The sequence below is a fragment of the Ciconia boyciana genome, chromosome 9 (genome assembly GCF_034638445.1).
Source record: "Ciconia boyciana chromosome 9, ASM3463844v1, whole genome shotgun sequence".
Lineage (NCBI taxonomy): Eukaryota > Metazoa > Chordata > Aves > Ciconiiformes > Ciconiidae > Ciconia > Ciconia boyciana.
In genome coordinates this window covers 31451154-31468613 of record NC_132942.1, presented here as the reverse complement: position 1 = coordinate 31468613, position 17460 = coordinate 31451154, and the positions used below count along the sequence as shown (strand labels likewise).

The 17460-nt window shown below is 35.9% G+C and overlaps 1 protein-coding gene across 3 annotated transcripts in view; it reads left to right on the top strand.

Annotated features, from left to right (window-relative positions):
• The window catches only part of PHKB (phosphorylase kinase regulatory subunit beta), an 87862-nt gene that overhangs the window by 43570 nt on the left and 26832 nt on the right, over positions 1–17460 (top strand). For all 3 annotated transcript variants that reach the window (XM_072871828.1, XM_072871829.1, XM_072871830.1), the window contains 4 exons: positions 1265–1423; positions 5606–5700; positions 13628–13683; positions 13875–13968. In XM_072871828.1, the coding sequence (XP_072727929.1) occupies positions 1265–1423; positions 5606–5700; positions 13628–13683; positions 13875–13968 (404 nt within the window). The remainder of the gene's footprint in view (positions 1–1264; positions 1424–5605; positions 5701–13627; positions 13684–13874; positions 13969–17460) is intronic.

Sequence of the window (17460 nt, the reverse complement as noted above, 5' to 3'; positions counted from 1 at the left end):
GACAAAGCATTCAATACTGACAATCCAGTTTTAAAACTCAGCATCTTTAGTCACCTGTTCTTGTCAACTGTGGTACAGTTACAGAAGTAGATGCAGAATATTTTAGTCTGACTTGTTCTTTAAACTTAGAATACTTGTGAACTGAACTGGTTTCTGTAAGAAATACAAACATTTCCTTACCAAATTTTCATTACATAGCAAATTTTTTGACCTTGCTGATCATTGCTTCTTTCTGATTATTAATGAGTCTGTGAAGTTCCATGGACACTAAATTAATCTTGTGGTTCCTCTTGTTTAAAGTCATCATGAATGTCTCATCTCAAAATTTCTGGGTCTGTTTTGATACCTCACTCATTTGAATAGTCTACGTCTAATAACTCCCACTTTTCAATTTTTCTCATCTGCTTGCCAGTAATTTTTATTTTGTCTAAGCAAATAGTCAGACACTGCAACTGTATTCTGTTTATCATCTGATCTTTATCCAATTAAATTCAAAATTAAAGCAATATTAAGGTGAAATTTAATTTTGCAGAAATCATTAATTTGCTTTTATATTGCATATAATTAAGTCAATAATTTGTAATAATGTTTCTAAATTCCTGACTCTTGTCCACTTAAAAAGTGTTGAAATAAAGGTTATTAATCTACAATGATCAGTAATACCTGTGGCATAATTCTAGATACAAGATACGCTATCTTCCAATGAAGAAGTTATGCCCTTTTGTTTCATGATGTTTCAAAATTAAAATGCTGGTTTTTAACTTGTTTTTGCATACTTGCAAAAAAAAAAAAAAATTAAATGTTTGACTACTTTTGGCCAAGATTTTAGTTTTAAAAAGTTGTCTGATACTGAGCTGGTGTTAAATGCGGGGGAAAAACACCCCAAGTGTTTCACTCTGGTACAGCTTTCATTTCTTTTGGTTATGGTTTGTTATCTGTACTGCATTTTGCTTTAAGTGAAAAATTTTTTTTTTTTCTTCTTGCACAGTAAGGTGCTACACAAACAATGTATGTGTTCTGGGAAGAAACTCTGTGGAAATGCGTGGTGAAAAATGAAGTAGTTTAATACTGCCCTGGGTTTCCTACACCGATTGTGTTTTGAGAGATAACAATGAATGACAACAGTCTTTCTACTCAATCAGATTGTTGCTAGGGTATAATTTTTCCCCTTTTGAATCCACTTCAGCTTTATAAGGGGACTACAATCAAATAATAAGGGAAGTGGAATTTATTTACTTACTGTACTTATTTTACAACTCCATAGGGTGTCCTGTTGTACCCAAGTATTACTATGTGCCAGCTGATTTTGTTGAACTGGAAAAGAAGAACCCTGGCAGTCAGAAACGGTTTCCTAGTAACAACGGACGCGATGGAAAGTTTTTCTTGTGGGGACAGGCAGTTTACATCATTGCAAAACTCCTGGGTAAGAGGCTGAGGAAATTCGGCAGATTTTGACTCATCAGAAGTGAAGGATTATGTATCTTGTTAATGTTTTTCTTGAATCTGAACAAACGCATTGGCGTGAGTTTTGAATGGACTGTGGGTGGCATGTGTGTCCCCTGCTTTGGTACATACGTGATAGGCAAAAATTGCTTTTTATTCTTTATGTTAAAATTTTATGCTGCATGCAGCATACTGTGGAGCTTACTGGAATATTTTCTAGAATACTGAAAGTCTTCTGAACATGGTAGGTTTATTTTTTGCTGTTTCTTTTCCTGGCTTTCCCTCTTACTTCCTTTTCTTCATGACAAAATATATTAACGTGACACTTTCTGGATTAACTATATCAGCTGCATCTGTACAGTGATGTTTGTAAGTGATCTATAGCATTTAATTCAAATTATTTACTGCTTTAAGCAAGACAAGTTTAAATTTTGAATAGTTGCAGTCTCAGATAACGTTAATGTTTTCTTCAGTCTATGTTATTTTTACCCTTTAAAATAGAAGAGACTAGATGAGCATTTGAAAGTGCATTTCAAAGTTCAGCTATTGAAGGTTGTTATGGTGAATGTCAATCACAAATGAACTCTTGGTCTCACTTGAGAGGATTCAAAGGCGAATGCAAAAATAGTTGTTAAGCCAGAAAAGTCGTCACAGTTAAGATCTTTTTTTTCCTTAGTATTGCTTTTAGGAGAAAGATATATTACTTTATTTTAACATGCTCAGCCTTTACCTGGTAATCAGTAGATGAGTTCTAAAAACGTTTTTTCTGTGAACACTGTAAAGGGAAAGAGGCTGTTGGTAGTAAAAATGAGAAAGATTGAAGGGGAGTTTAAAAATTGAAGAGTTGGCAAGAACAGTGGTTGTATCTTTAGGTAGGGAAGAACAGAGTCCGTCTGGTGCTCCACCTGTTTGGTTTCACTGTATTCCTTGCATAATTCCTTTTTTAGACAACACTGTAAAGTAAATGCAGGCAATCTCACCTTTAATGAAAAAAATTTTAATTTAACCTCTTAGTATTAGCCAATTAATCCTCAAATGTGTGTGCAGGAATACTGTAGTAATTCTGCTAGTATTCCTCTTGTACTAATATTTGTGTATTTCTATACCTGCGGAATACTGGTTAAATATATTGTATTTATGGTTTGCTAAATGCTGTTTGAATAACGTAACTTTCTTTTGTTTTGTTTCAATTCTTTCCTTGGCTCCTTTGCTGAACATTCTTAAACTCTTTTTTTTTTTTTTAAATAATTGTCCTAAATCTGTTTTTGAAATGTTGTCACTAGTCACTGTTTCCTTTATTGTTTTAAAACTTTCTCTCCACTGTATTCACTACTTTTCATTCCTCCCTCCCTTTTTTCAAAATATTTTTTTTACTTTTCTCTCACAGTCTTTCCAAATAGGTTCTGGAAATTTTATCACAAAGCTAAATCTATTCACCAGTGATTGTTATATCAGGAACTCCATTTATTCATCTTAATTTATAATTGGTGCATTTAATTTTGCTCCTTTCTGGGTGAAAACCTACCTGAATAACAATCTTGTCCTTGGTGAAAGTCTTTGTGTGTGTTACTTTGCTTGTTGGCGGTTGCTAATTAAGTGGAAGCCTGGCTCCAAACACTTGATTTCTGGGAAGGTACTGGTTTCCCATTTCAACATCCATTCCAGAAATTGTTGTGTTGTCTCAAGGGCAGCAATTAATTTGTATTTGCTCAGCTTGCTTGCTACGGTTGTGTAGGTGAGCATACAATATAACCTTATTAGATGATTCTTCTGTCTGCGGGCCTAGTGTCTGCCTGTTGCGGTCCAAATTTTTCTAAATGCAGCAACACGAAACTGAGTCAATTCTTCTACATCTCGCTGCCTCCCACAGAGGGGCAAACTGAAGTAGTGAAGTCAAAATTTTGATCCTGCTTATAAAGGCTCTGAACAACAGAGGCAATGAAAGTGTCTGCCTACCGCTGTTGGAAGTCACCACATGCTTATGCAACTTAAATATTGTTTATAAAGAAAAACATGCATTTTGCAGATGGTGATGCAGTTTTTTGTAGAATTTCTTTCTTTCTCTGGTTGAGGAGGTTTGTAAAGCCTTAATGGTAGGGTCCCCATTTTAGAGCAAGGGAAAGGGATGCCAGGTATTCAGCTGTTTCATGCAACTGAAAATTCATTCGGTTTAGTCTTTCATTTAGTAGCTCTCTTATCTTTCCTGTGCTTTTCCTTATAATTTTTGTATCTTGTTCTGTGGATTCAGTGCTGCCTAGAACTAAGTTAAGAGCTTTTAGCAATATTTTTTAGAGTATAGACCAAATGGATTAAATGTTGTCAGCTGTTGCTGATGTAAATAGTGAGCTAACAAAGAAAACTACATTTGGATTCCGATACACTTGTATTTGTGATAATGGTGGTGAATTTTCACTGAGATTCTTCAAAATCTACAATTTTCTAAAATTGTAAATATTGAAAGTTACCTTAAATTTTATATTAGTCTATTAGTTCTTTTAAATACAAAATTATTTTGACTACATATTTTAATTACTGAGCAGTGTAAATCAGTGTAAAAAACCGTAGAAATACCACACCTATTCTGGAAACCATTCTTGCTTTTAAGAACGATGAGGCAGAGTCCATTGATCTTGCAGTCATTTCGTGAATCAATTTTATAGTGTCAGCAGTACTACAAATAATTTAAGTAACTTCCATGCCTTTACCCAGCAGAAGTCTGACTGTGTGGTCTGGAGCTTAGATGACTGTTTTCCTTAAAATGTATTTCAGTAACTCATGTGTCAGTATATTAATAAATTGTCCGTGGTAATTTTTCATAATCTAGCTTTGCTTTTGTTTTGTTTTGTTTTTTAACATAAACCACTGTACATGGATCGTGACTCTGCAGGAGTAGTGCAGAGCAGAGGAACAGGGTCCTTTCCTGGCGGGAGTCAAGCTGCATTCTCTCAACAGAAGGCTGAGGACAGGAGATGATCGCAGTATCTAGCGGCTGACAGTCGCTGGCATAGCTCCTAGCAGCAGCAGGCTCCTTCATGGCTTACTCGGTGAACTGCCCAGCTAGTGTCCTTCATTGTCTGCCATGCATTTTCTTTCCACTGCACCGTCTATTCTGCTCTCTGGTCTTTCCTAACACTGTTAAGCTTGAGCCAGGACATATTTTGAGTTTATAAACTGCTGTCTTAATTTACTACAGAGTGTAGAATTCAGAAACATTTTTCTTATCAAGACAGCGTTGGTTGCCTGTTGTAGCTGAATTAAGCTAATGGAGTAATGAGTTATTTCTCTTTTAGATTAATAGCTGATTTCCTAGTGTAGAGCTTTTTACGAATGTGTGAAAAATTGTTGATTTATATATAGGGGAACTGAAAACGCACTGTGACCTCCTCTGTAGCAGAAATTAAATGAAGATTGGACAGTTTCATGTCAAAATGAGATTTTGATAGGAGAATGCTTATTTGAAGGGTATAATAGCTCGCAGTAGATTGTGAACCTTTATTCAAGGCATTTGTTGAAACTTTTTAATAGTATACTTTTATTGAAGTACTTAATTTTTTTTTCAGGAGAAGGTTAAAACAATGGAATTCTAGGTTTGGGGTTTTTTTCCATGTAAGAAACTCCATGTAGAAATTGCTAGGTTTCAAATATATTTAATTTTTTTTTTACAATTTCTCCTTGAGATACCGTATTGAGAGATACGTTTGATATCCCTTGTCCCTTTCAGGATTATAGTCATGTGATTACTTTGTGATAGAGGCTGTCTGCTTTTCTTCAAAGCTAAACAATTTTTGATGGTAACCATTGAGTTTCTAGTTAAAGCTCTAGAATAATCCCATGGCTGTGGACTGAGTGCTTTTTATGTGACTTGTGTGTTGTGGAGTCTGTTGTCTGCATATATTCTTTTAACACACCTCTGTGAAAAAGTAAAGGATTGGTTTTTATATACTACAATATTATAATTAGCTGTAGCAAGAATGATGCTTGAGTCATTAGTTTTCACATTAATACAATTTTGCAGAATGTCCTTTTGATCTGTAAATCATTGATCTAAAACAAAGATTATAGCAGCAGAACTGACTACATAAAATATGTTTGCATGCCTCCTTCACAAAAGCTGCAGAAAGTACTCAAGTCATTCTGTATTTTTATTATCATTTACTTTCAGCTGACAAATTAGTAAGTCCTAAAGATATTGACCCTATTGGACGTTATATACCTCCACAAGATCAGCGGAATGTTAGCATGAGATTTTCAAATCAGGTAAGCACAAGCTTAGTATTAAAATATTTTTACTGGAAAATTGTCATCTACGTGTTATATACGGTCTTCTAACATTACAATTCAAGTGCTAGGAAAATATTAAATGTATGTACGTTTTCCTAGTTGATGGAGGATTGCTTTTAAAAGGAAGATTAAACATCTGCAGTTTGGGGGAAGTGGTGCATGTTTGCCTTCAAATTAAGTGGTGCAATCAAAAAGATACATAAAATGAAAGTTTAAATAGCTGCTAATAGATAGGTATGTTTCTTTGAGTTATAAGATATGTCAGGAAGGCAAGAATTAGCCTGCTTTTTTTTATTCCTTCAAATTAATTACCACTTCAATGTATTAATACTTTTTGTATTTAGAGCTCCTAAAAGCTACAAGGATGAGGTTCTTTTTTGGTGTGCATGGTATATATGTGTGCTCCTGTATTTGGCTTAAATGCACAGCAGGAATGAGTGCCCAGGGATGGGGAATGCTTGAAACACTGTAAGTCAAATCTGCAGTAGATAGGATAACAAGACAGAAACATGGTCTATATATAGGGCACTTATTTTATTAAAGAGGTAAGAACTGTATGTATGGAAATGTGTAGCTAAGAGATGTTTTTCAGCCTTTTTATTTCTTGGTATAAGGAATATATATTTGGAAAGTTCCTTGTTCAGTATCGTGAATTTGTTATTGAAGCATAAAATATGAAGCATTTATCTTAAGATTTATTCCAAGATCAGAAGTGAACAATGTTTTTCTTGTTCTATCCAAATGCTGCTTAAAACCTCTGTTTCCTACTATTTCCTGTTACCAAGGTAATCCAAGTGCCTGGGTGTTTATTATCTCATTCATAATGAGACTTTCATTGTTCACAGTGCAGCACTTCTGCCATGTTAATATGAGATAATGAAAGCTCAGTGACTTCATTTGTTCCCAGTTTCTTTGATTGCTTTTACATCATGGGATTATGAATGCTACAGAAATTGTGAGCTGCTGATATCAGCTGCCCTTTTAGGAGTGCCATTAGAAGAAGCCTGTATCAAGTCAGTGTTGCATGCAGCCCATCGAGGTTTTTTTTTTTCTTTGATTCTTGAAACAAATAACTTTTAATATGCCACAGATGAATGCTTTGAAGATGATGATGGTTTGTTCTAAAGACACTGTGTGACTCATCAAGAAGTATTTTAGTAGAAAAGCATTTTTACTTTTTTTTGAGGTACCCATTATATGATAGGGAATTTCCAGATCTTCAGAGAGAAATAGCCTCTGCCCTGAGAGCTTCCCAAAAGAGATAATAAATTATGCAGTAATAATTTGTTTTCTTGTAACTTACTCCTTGGTGGTCGCTTTGTGGGTCAATGAAGAACTTAGTAAAATGCAGTTATCCAGTAAAATTCAGCAATATAATGGGGACTCTAAAAGCTCAAGAGCATTGAAAGAATTGAAAATAACTTAAACAGCTACATTTTGATATTTTGCTTTGTCTGCAAATGATGCAAAAGAAAAAGCTTTGTCACTGTTAAAAGGGAGATCAGACTAGATGGTTTGTCATTCTCAAGTGCTTGTACAGTCCTTGTGTTCTTTCAGCGCTCAACAGTTGTCTGCACTAGCATTACCTGACAGAGCAATTGTGCTCTTCTCGGACAACTTGGTGGAGCTGATGCTTGTTAATCTTAGCTGCTTAAATTTGCTAAAACTTCGGCAAGAATTTTCCGTATTTGGGATCAGTAATGTTTTTGTTGTTGTCGGGATAAGCGAAAGAGAAGCCCTTCCCAGGGTGATCCTTGAGCGTATTCTGATGAACAAGACTGATGTTATACTTGAAAGCTAGAAATCAAGAGAGGATAAGATTACTTTTTTTTCTTAAACCTAAAAATCTTTATAGAAATCTGACTTTGATCAATATGTTTAGCAATTCCTGTAGTTGTGTGTATCCTTTTGTATGCAAGAGGTTGTGAGATGGATTGTCTGTTGGTCAGTGGCATATGCGTGGAACGGTAAATAAATGAAGAAAGAAGCTCTGGGATTGCCTAAGTCTGTTTATACCGCTGTTCTTCCCAGTGATGGTACTTCTTTGCTATAGATGACTGTGCATGCTTTTCTTTGATATGTAAATGATAAAACTATCCAAGATACTGCACGTGCTTCTCAATGTGGGCTAGAGGAAAGAGAGGCACTTCTGAACTAGTGGGAATTCTAGACGACTGTGGCATCAGGCCTTTGTCATTGTAGCCTCTGAGCAGCAATGTAGAAATTATGACCAGAATGGTTAGTGTCCCTGCAGCGCTAACCAGGTAGGTGGTTGTGGAATTTCATTGGGATTGTTTGTACTGAAACAAGTGCTGCTGTATTTTGTGTGGTTTTACTATTACATTAGTATCAGGGCAAAATATTTGTTGATACAGATGTTAGTTCAAATTGGTCATCATTAAGAGAAGGTTAGAAAATGGAAGGCAGATACATAGATGTATCAACGTGAGTGAGGGGTGCTTTATCAGCGAAGGTCTTGCAGTTAAAGTCAGCAAACTTCAAGTTCCAGCTGAGAGTCTTGACCTTGACTTTTTTAAATCCACATTTTAAATTTGCTTAAACTGCTTGTCTGAATATTTGATTATGCCTTTTTATCTAATGGAGCTGATTTATGCAAAACCAGTATTTAGTATTTGCCTTAAACTGCTAGGAAAATGACTAAAAATAAAATATGAAATGAGAACACCACACATCTTAATTATGTCTTGGAAATCAAAAGCAGTTTCTTCTCTTTAATGATGTCTTCTCTTTTCCATATAGCTAAAGAATTACTCAATTGAATTGAAAGGAAAAGTATTTCCACTTTTATTAAATTTCATTCCTGTAAGGAATAAACAAGGATATGTAAAAATTTCAGATGCTTGTGTATATAAATTTTGTTGAGGTACAGTGTTTTGGAAGGTGATGTACCAAAAAAAGGCTTTTTAGATTTTTTTATTTGAAGCCGTGTGCTGAGGAAATATTTCTTAGAGAAATGCATTTGCCATGTAGGAATATTTTGATATTTTGATTGCATTGACTATAATTTCTATAAACAATTGCCATTGAAAAATGTGATTAATTTAGGGTTTTTTTGGCTTTGATGCCACTACAAAAATATGTCTGATGCCCACATAATTGTGTAGATTTAGGGAAGTAGTGAGAAGTATTTAAAATATTCCAACCTTCGTTTTATAGTTTTGAAGGACCAGTGAAGAATATTCTAGAATTAGCTCAAGGAAAGTAAGGTAATATAGACCTACAAGGGCAAAATTGCTGTGAAAACTATATATATATAACTATATATAACTACAGCTGTGAACGCATCGCTCAACCTAGAAAATCTGATCAAAGAGGACAATCTCATTTGTTGTAGAAAACTGTGGAATCAAATGAGCAGTATAGTAAAAACTTAATGGCCAGTAATACTAAAATATTAATTTTGTCTGTTTGTAGTTGTCATGGTTTGACCCCAGCCAGCAACTGAGCCCCACACAGCCGCTCACTCACTCCCCCCTCACTGGGATGGGGGAGAGAATCGGAAGAGTAAAAGTGAGAAAACTTGTGGGTTGAGAGAAACACAGTTTAATAGGGAAAGCAAAAGCCACACACGCAAGCAAAGCAAAACAAGGAATTCATTCACTCCTTCCCATGGGCAGGCAGGAGTTCAGCCATCTCCAGGAAAGCAGGGCTCCATCACGCATAACGGTTCCTTGGGAAGACAAATGCCGTAACTCTGAATGTCTCCCCCTTCCTTCTTCTTCCCCAGCTTTCTATGCTGAGCATGACGCCGTATGGTCTGGAATAGCCCTTTGGGCAGTTGGGGTCAGCTGTCCCAGCCATGTCCCCTCCCAGCTTCGTGTGCACCCCCAGCCCACTCGCTGGTGGGGTGGGGTGAGGAGCAGAAGAGGCCTTGACTCTGTGCAAGCACTGCTCAGCAGGAACGAAAACATCCCTGTGTTATCAACACTGTTTTCAGCACCAATCCAAAACATAGCCCCATACTAGCTACTGTGAAGAAAATTAACTCTACCCCAGCCACAACCAGCACAATAGTTATAAGGAAATGTTTTCTCTCCTAAGTTAATGCCCCAAACCCCTTATTTTTCACTTTCAGGAAGAGGTGTCTATACGTTCCCTCCTGGGGAAATGCCAGTGTGGCCCTGGTGCAGGATTCTCTTTGCTAGTTTTAGTCTGTGTTCCAAAACACAAAGAAGTCTAACAGCAGTCAGAGACGTTCTCCTTTGCACAAATAATTTGCTTTGTGATGCTAAATGGTCAGTAGTGTTTCAGGTTAAATCCCATTTGTGAGTTAAAAAGAAAATGGAATCATCCATGCTCCGTTGACTTTATTGGAAGAAGATAATGCAGGGCATTTTGTTTCAGTGGGGATAACTCTTCAGAACTGGATTCCTCAGAAGACCTTATTTTATTATTCCTTTTTACTGTCTCCATATCCAGGAGAGATTATATTATAACACAGTTTTGGTTGTTGCATTCTGTTTTGGGAGAATTTAGTATGTAAGAGGGCCTGTATAGTAACAATAACATTTGAGAAACAAGGTGGTGTGGGGATTTTCTGGTTTTGTTTGGTATTTTACTGGAGCATTTGCTTTGTATTTTACTGGAGCATATGAAAACTGATTTATTGCTGTCTTATATTTAATTTTGTATTTAACAAAAAATTATAATCTACTAAATTGTCAAAGTAAGACTAATTTATCTTCTGGGTTAACTTGAAATATATGTATAGGGTTGCATTTAAATAAATTCTCTGACTGCACGTGATGACTATATTCTTTTAATGTTTTGCTTTGTAAACTAAGTAATCATTTGTGAGGACTTCATTTAAGGTACTGGAAATTAAGGTTGATGCCCATTGATGATGTTGGGAAGAGAATAGTCAAAATGATAGACTGCTTCTTTTTTTATTTTCAGGGAAGTAGGTAACATGTAAAGAAGGAACTAAAATTACTAAGTGTAGGTAGACTGAGCCATATTAAGATTTTTTCAGCTACCTAAATTCTGTTTAGGGTTAGAGCATGTCTAATTTTGATGGTTTCGAGAGATGTATCGTATTGGATGATTTGTTTTGTAATGTTAATTATAAGCATATTCTTGCTTTCATTTCTCTTAATACAGTTGTCTACCACAGTTAACACAATTCTAAAATCGTTAAATGTTATTTTAGAATTTAAGGCACATGTGTGTCCATATTGTATTTCATTTAAAAAGTCTGGTGTGTTAGTAGCATTGACCATAAACTGTTTGGCAGTATTTAGATGCTTCCAGAAGCAGACGTGTTTTGTAACGGTTCAGTTGTAGTTTCGTAGCAGCAAGGTGGATTATTTGGGTCATGTACAATTTCTTCTGTTGCATGCTATTTCTGTTTTCCTCATCTTGCCCCGTGTACTTGGAAAGCCCAGTAGGTACCATTTTAATCGGTGTTCTTGAGTATCATGCCCACTTTCTCACATGTTCAAAATGAATGGATTTTTTTCGGAGTTCTGAAGTTCTGAGATTTCCTGGGAATGTGTGCAGAAAGGCATATAGTGGTAGCATCTGTCCGGTGAGAGGGCAGCAAAAGACTAATACTGAGCTGCTTTCTCTGCTCGTGCCAGGAACGGAGTCAGGGATTTTTCCTTTTATCCTGCCTCCAACAGTTTACAACTCTGTTAAAAACTATGATTTTTTAATATTTTAAATTTTTTTTTTTGAGAGGAAGAACAACTAATCTGTCTTTTATCTTGGTCTTCTGAAACACTGGGGTATCTTTATCATTTGCACAGCATGCAGAATACAGTTGAAACAGATCCTTCTGCCCACTATCCGATGTGAAACTGCGAGGCAGAAGGGTGAACCAGGGGAGGGGGGTCTGTTGCAGTGTCTTGGGGAGACGGTGATTGATGTTGTGTGAACAACATCTTAGCTTGCATTATTAGACAAATGTGAAATCGAACGCATTAAAGTGGAACTTTTAACAACAGCAGGATTTATTTAGTGGAATATTTAGGAGTTTAATGCTTTTCCACATATTTTTTTAAAAATATGTAGCAAATGCTATATATCATGATCATTACTGAAAAGAATGACATACTTTTTCATGAGTTTTGTATCTTTTATTTTGATCTGTGTTTTTCTAGACCACTACTTGTGATCCTCTGGGCCTTGACATGTTAAATGACAATGAACGTAACTTTCTGTTTCGTTGTACAGCAATTATAGTTACATTTTTCCACAATACGTTTTCAAAGTCTAGTGTTTTTTCACACAGATCTTGTGTTGTGCTGCAGATGCATTTGCTTCGTTATGGCCCATGTTAGAACCACCACTTACTGGCTGCTATAAATGAGTCACGTCATTGGGTATGGCTCTGTATGAGAGGCATTAGTACTGGTATCGGAGAAGGATGTACCTCAACGGAGATGCAGAACACAGATTTATGTACGGCTTACAGTCTATGGTTACACAGTCCCACTGAGTTCGTCATTAATACAGTAATAATTAAGTTGAGCCTTAACTTGAAGACCACTTCCCAAGTTAGATCACAAGCTGTCTATACATCAATACAGTCTTGGAGGGGGCTCTCTTGTTTTCTGGGGGGTCTTTGCTTTTTGTTTTATAAACGTAATGCACTGATGATGGTAGAGAATTGGTTTGAGTTTTCTTACTGTTTGTATAAATGCAATTGATAGCATGATCAACTTACTCTGAGGAGGAAAATCTTTTAATGTCACTTGAACTTCTGACTTCTTAATCTGGTCTCTTTGTGCACGTACTTTGATCACAAACTTACCTCGTGGCAAAAACTCCAAAATTCTTAGCGGAAATGTAATGCTGGTAGACTTTTGGGAAAATGTTATCAAGAATTTCTTTTGTAAATCCATAAGATCTAACTTGATATCAAGGCTCACAGATGCCCGAACAAGCAAGTGTTCACTCTGAACTTTTTGTTCTAAATTAATATGTCTGTCTGTCTATCTTCACAGAAAATGCTGTATTTTTATATAATCAATTAACTTTTGTCATTCATGTTCTGGTAGTTTCTAGACAAAAGTAGACAAAAAGCATTTTAGGAATGAAAATGTGTGCTGCTCTTAGTTCTTTCGATTTTACAGTCATTGAATGCCAGAGAAGAAATGAACAAGGAATAACTTGGACATCTCATTTTTTAGCTAGTAATGCATGCTGCCAGTGAAAAGAAAGGTGAATTGCCATTTCAAGACCCAGGGAGTTGAGTCAATGATTCATGTTGAATTCATTCCTATTTGCATGGTTTCCTGATGCAAAATACTAGGATTTATTTCAAACATGAAGTATCTTTGTTATAAACAATGCAAGGAAATGCTGTTATCTCCTGTAAAATGTGATACATAGAATCATATAACTGTGAAGAGTAGCTGTCTGATCAAAATATTTCAGAGTAAAGGGTTGAAATCATCAGTTCAACATTTTAAAATTAGTATTTTTGGTTATCCAAATAGCTGAGTTATTTAACTCTTTGCAAAATTCTGTATCAAAACATTATGTCATATCAGGTATAAAGGAAATACATCAATTGTATAAATTCTAAATTTTTGTATGAAGCAAAATGTTTTTCCTATGTGTTTTTTTTTAATTAAAAAAACAAACAAACCCTAAACCAAACAGTGGAAATTATTACCAGAATCCCATTTATTATTAATTCTCCAGAATGCATCTTGCAAAGTATTACTGATAGGACAGTCTTCCCATAGTTTTGGGATTGACAAGTTTTAGTCCTGTGTTGTTCTTTCAATTTGTTCACACGGTAAGAAAAATCAATGCAGACAGTGATGTCTGTCATACTCATGAATTGTTTAAATAGACAGAGTCCCTATTCATGCTATATCTAACAAAATATTTAGTGAGCAATGCTAATAAACATTTTTTCATTATTTTCTAGGGCCCTTTAGAAAATGATTTGGTAGTACATGTGGCCCTGATAGCAGAAAGTCAACGGTATGTATTTACTTTTATTAAGAATGTATATATTAAGGAAGTGTTGAACAGTAGGCATCTTAACTTTGCCTAAGGTATTCAAGGAAGTGTCGCATATAATACTGCTATTCGTGTATCTGCTGCCAAGATAATTGTTAAAACTAAGACTTTTCTGTGGTTTGTCACTAAATTTGTCATTATTTCATTCATAGCCTACAAGTTTTTCTGAACACATATGGAATCCAGACTCAGACCCCCCAGCAGGTGGAACCAATTCAGATATGGGCTCAAAAAGAACTTGTCAAAGTAAGGAATTCTGCATTTAAAAATATTTGTCTATACATTTCTTTTGTAACAAATAGAATTTATATCAAGCTATTAGACTTGTTTCTCCTTAAGCTTGTTATCTACCTTTTTGTGTTATTCAGTGGCAAGATGTGCTGACACTGGTCAGTTATACATGCCTAGTTAGAGCTTTCAGTGAAACACTGAAGCCCAGATGTTCTGTATTATCTGATTAGGCTTATTACCTGAGCCACCTTCAAAGAATAATGAATGAATAATAAAATTTTAATAATATTAATAGCACAGTAGACTAAGCGAAACTTGATGGAAAAACAAGTAAATGAGCAATAGTCAAAGAAATGGATTAAGGCAGTAGGCATAAACCATCTTGTAATTTCATAGTGTAGCCCCTATAACAGGCGTTACACAGTCTTGTCTAACTAGTTTTTTACAAGTCCCTTGAGTTGACTATATTCAGGAGGTTTGGTGTTTAAACCCTTTTTGGTTTACCCCTTTAACTCAGCACATTTGAAAATCTATGGTCAAAAATTACTGGCCTGAAGGACGTCTTCAGAATCTCCTTTATCCTCTGTGAAGGCTTCAAGTTTTCCTTTTTCTACACAGGCAAGTAGTCTGCTAGCAGACTACCATATCCTTTCACTTAGAAGGCTGGGCCTTTTAGCCCTTATCTGTACGGAGCCTCACTGATGATGCCAGCTTAGCTGCATCTGTTCAGGTAGCTGTCAATGCCACGTGAAGCCAGCAGTGAAAGATGAATGGCATCTACGGGCCATACTGGCCCATTTCAGCATTCTCTTAGTGCTACCATGGCCTCTTTTCTGTTCAGTCATTTTTAGTACTTCATATATAGGGCTGTGGCTACACTGAATGTGTGCTTCAAGCTATCCACTGCTGTTTGTCCTGGAAATACATTTAAATATAAGAGACTGTGACAAATGCTGCTCTGAATGATAAATGCGTTGATGGGCAATTGTAGGTAAACTTGTCAAAAGTCCTAATAAAAATCTGTATGATTACTGGGTGCCTATTTACCTCTGTCTCTGATACACCTGGACCCTTCCTCTGAAAAAACCTTGAAAATAGTCCCACTGTACATACACATGCCTTAACAAGCTGCAGGAAACTGTCAGACAAGTAAGCTGATCCAGAATCACAGATGTGCACTTGATATATTTCATACTTCACCACCTGAAGTTTGATCGTGGATCAGGTATATAAAGCTTTTGTCTAACTTTGAATTTACACAAATTGTCTCAAACAAGAGTGATGAATTCTGAATGTCTGGGGGAAGTATAATGAACATATTTAGTTTACCAATCCTGAAGTTCCAGTTGTGGAACAAATCATTATGCGAGTCTCTCCCTCTGAAATCAGGATTACATGGCTGATGCCATTATCTGGATCAGAAGCCTGTAGGACACAGAAAAAAGTAAAACCAAAAATAGAGAACCTAACAACATATTTCAGGCTCCATAAGTTTGTGAGGATAACTGATGTACCAAAACCTTGCTAGCTTATTCAGAAAAATGCTTACCCCAAATAATGACTGCTCCTAACACCTGAGAAACACTTAAACAGAGAGAAAAGAAATCTCCTTGTTTACATTCAGCCTTGTTGATTTCTTAGCCCATTTTTGCTCACTAGTTTTCTTGATAATATATTTCAAAACGGATTCTCTCTCACTGTATTTGTCCTGAAATTCTGTACCTGAAATACTGGTTTAACAAATAGATACTCCATAAATTTACTATAGAAGTATATATTGTCTCTTTTGATCATCTATCATTTCTTTGGTATCCCTGACAAAAAGATGAGCCGTTCATTAAGTTTTATTATTATCAATTAAATTCCTATATAATCTATGACAACTTCTGTGTTAGGATTTATTTTTCAAAAGCTGGCAAGACATCTTGCAATTCTGACATTTTCTTTATACTCATGATGGGTAGGTACATCTGCCCCATCAAAATTGACTTTGAAAAATAGTGTCACGAAAACATTAAATCACCTGATGCAAAACGTCTTCCTAGTGGGCTTCCAGAAAAGGCTACACTATAGCTGTAAAGCTGAGTAGCTGTGGAGCTGAAGTAATGAAAGTGTTTGGGGCATTATGAGAACTGAGGTTTGATCTGCAGGCTTATGCAAAAAACTGGTACAAACCAAAAAGCAAACAAACAAAAAGCCCCGGTAGTATTTGTCATCCTTTGTGGGGAGGGGAAGCTAGTGCTGGGACAATTATCTGTATTTTTGGGAAAAGAGGGTTGATCCCATGGATCTCAATATTTGCTATTGTGATGCTGTCAATTCTCAGTAGTGTTTAATTAGAAACTTTTGAACTGGTCTAGTGGCACATGGTAAGGCTTTAAAGCTCTAGACTTATAAACAGGCATGTGTCCAAAAAAGTAGTGTAAAAAGAAACAAATGGATGAGGGGAAGACATTGATTCGGGAAAATTAGGGATTGAAAGTAGGACTGGGAGTCATGTAAACAGATCCACAAAGTCTAGGGCAGGGAGGGAAAAAAGGAAGAGGAGGAGAACAAGAAAATGGGACAAGATGCATGCAATATATAGGGAAAAAGTATATATGTAGTGGAAGTATAGTACAGGAGAATAGCAGAATACTCCATAGGCATAGACTGATAACAGAGATAACAGAGAAAAGAACACAGAAACAGATGGTGTGAAAGACCACTCTCGTTTAATTCACTCTCATAAATCAACCCAACAGTCCAGTCTGCTTCACAGCCGTTTCTTGCTATTAGCAGCTTTAATATTCCAGAATTAACGGGCATTTTAATAAAAAAACCCAACCCTGGCTTGAAGCAGCTGAACTTGCATGAACCTACTCTTGTTCAGTTACTCTGGTGCTGAATCTGAACTGATATTTTGATTGTAAGAGATCAAGATGGAAAGCTCTTACTAGAAGATGAAGCCGCTTTAGTTTCTGTAGACTTCAGACTGCTTTAGACTGTAGAACAACATGAGGCCTCAAGCTAAAGAAAGAGGTTTCAAGGGAAGAGGCAATATTATAATACTACTGGAGTTCTTTTGTTAAGAAAACATTTTATGTTTTACATTCTAGCCAAATGAAGGTCCTTTCAGTGTTAAATTATGATGTTTACTGCCATTCTAGTCTCCATTATTTACTACAAAAAGGGGTTCAACATTCTTTTGGTTTTGTTATGTATAGATGGGTTATTTAAAGCTGTTAATGTTTTGATGTCTCTATTCCTTTCGCACTTGAATACGGTTACTTAGTCTGGATGAACAGGTGATATAGGTAATTTTCTTTATTTTCTTTTTTAAGTAGTTCTTGGTATTAATGCAGAAACGTAGGCAATATCAGGAAGGCCCCAAGCTGACAGCAGTAAAAAGCTATTGAGTGTAATGTTTGTTCAAACATTCACTTTCATTTGCTTCTGAATTATCTTCCTATAACATAAAGAAAGATTGAGCTTAGGAAAACGTTCTGAATTCTGAATGTTCTGCAG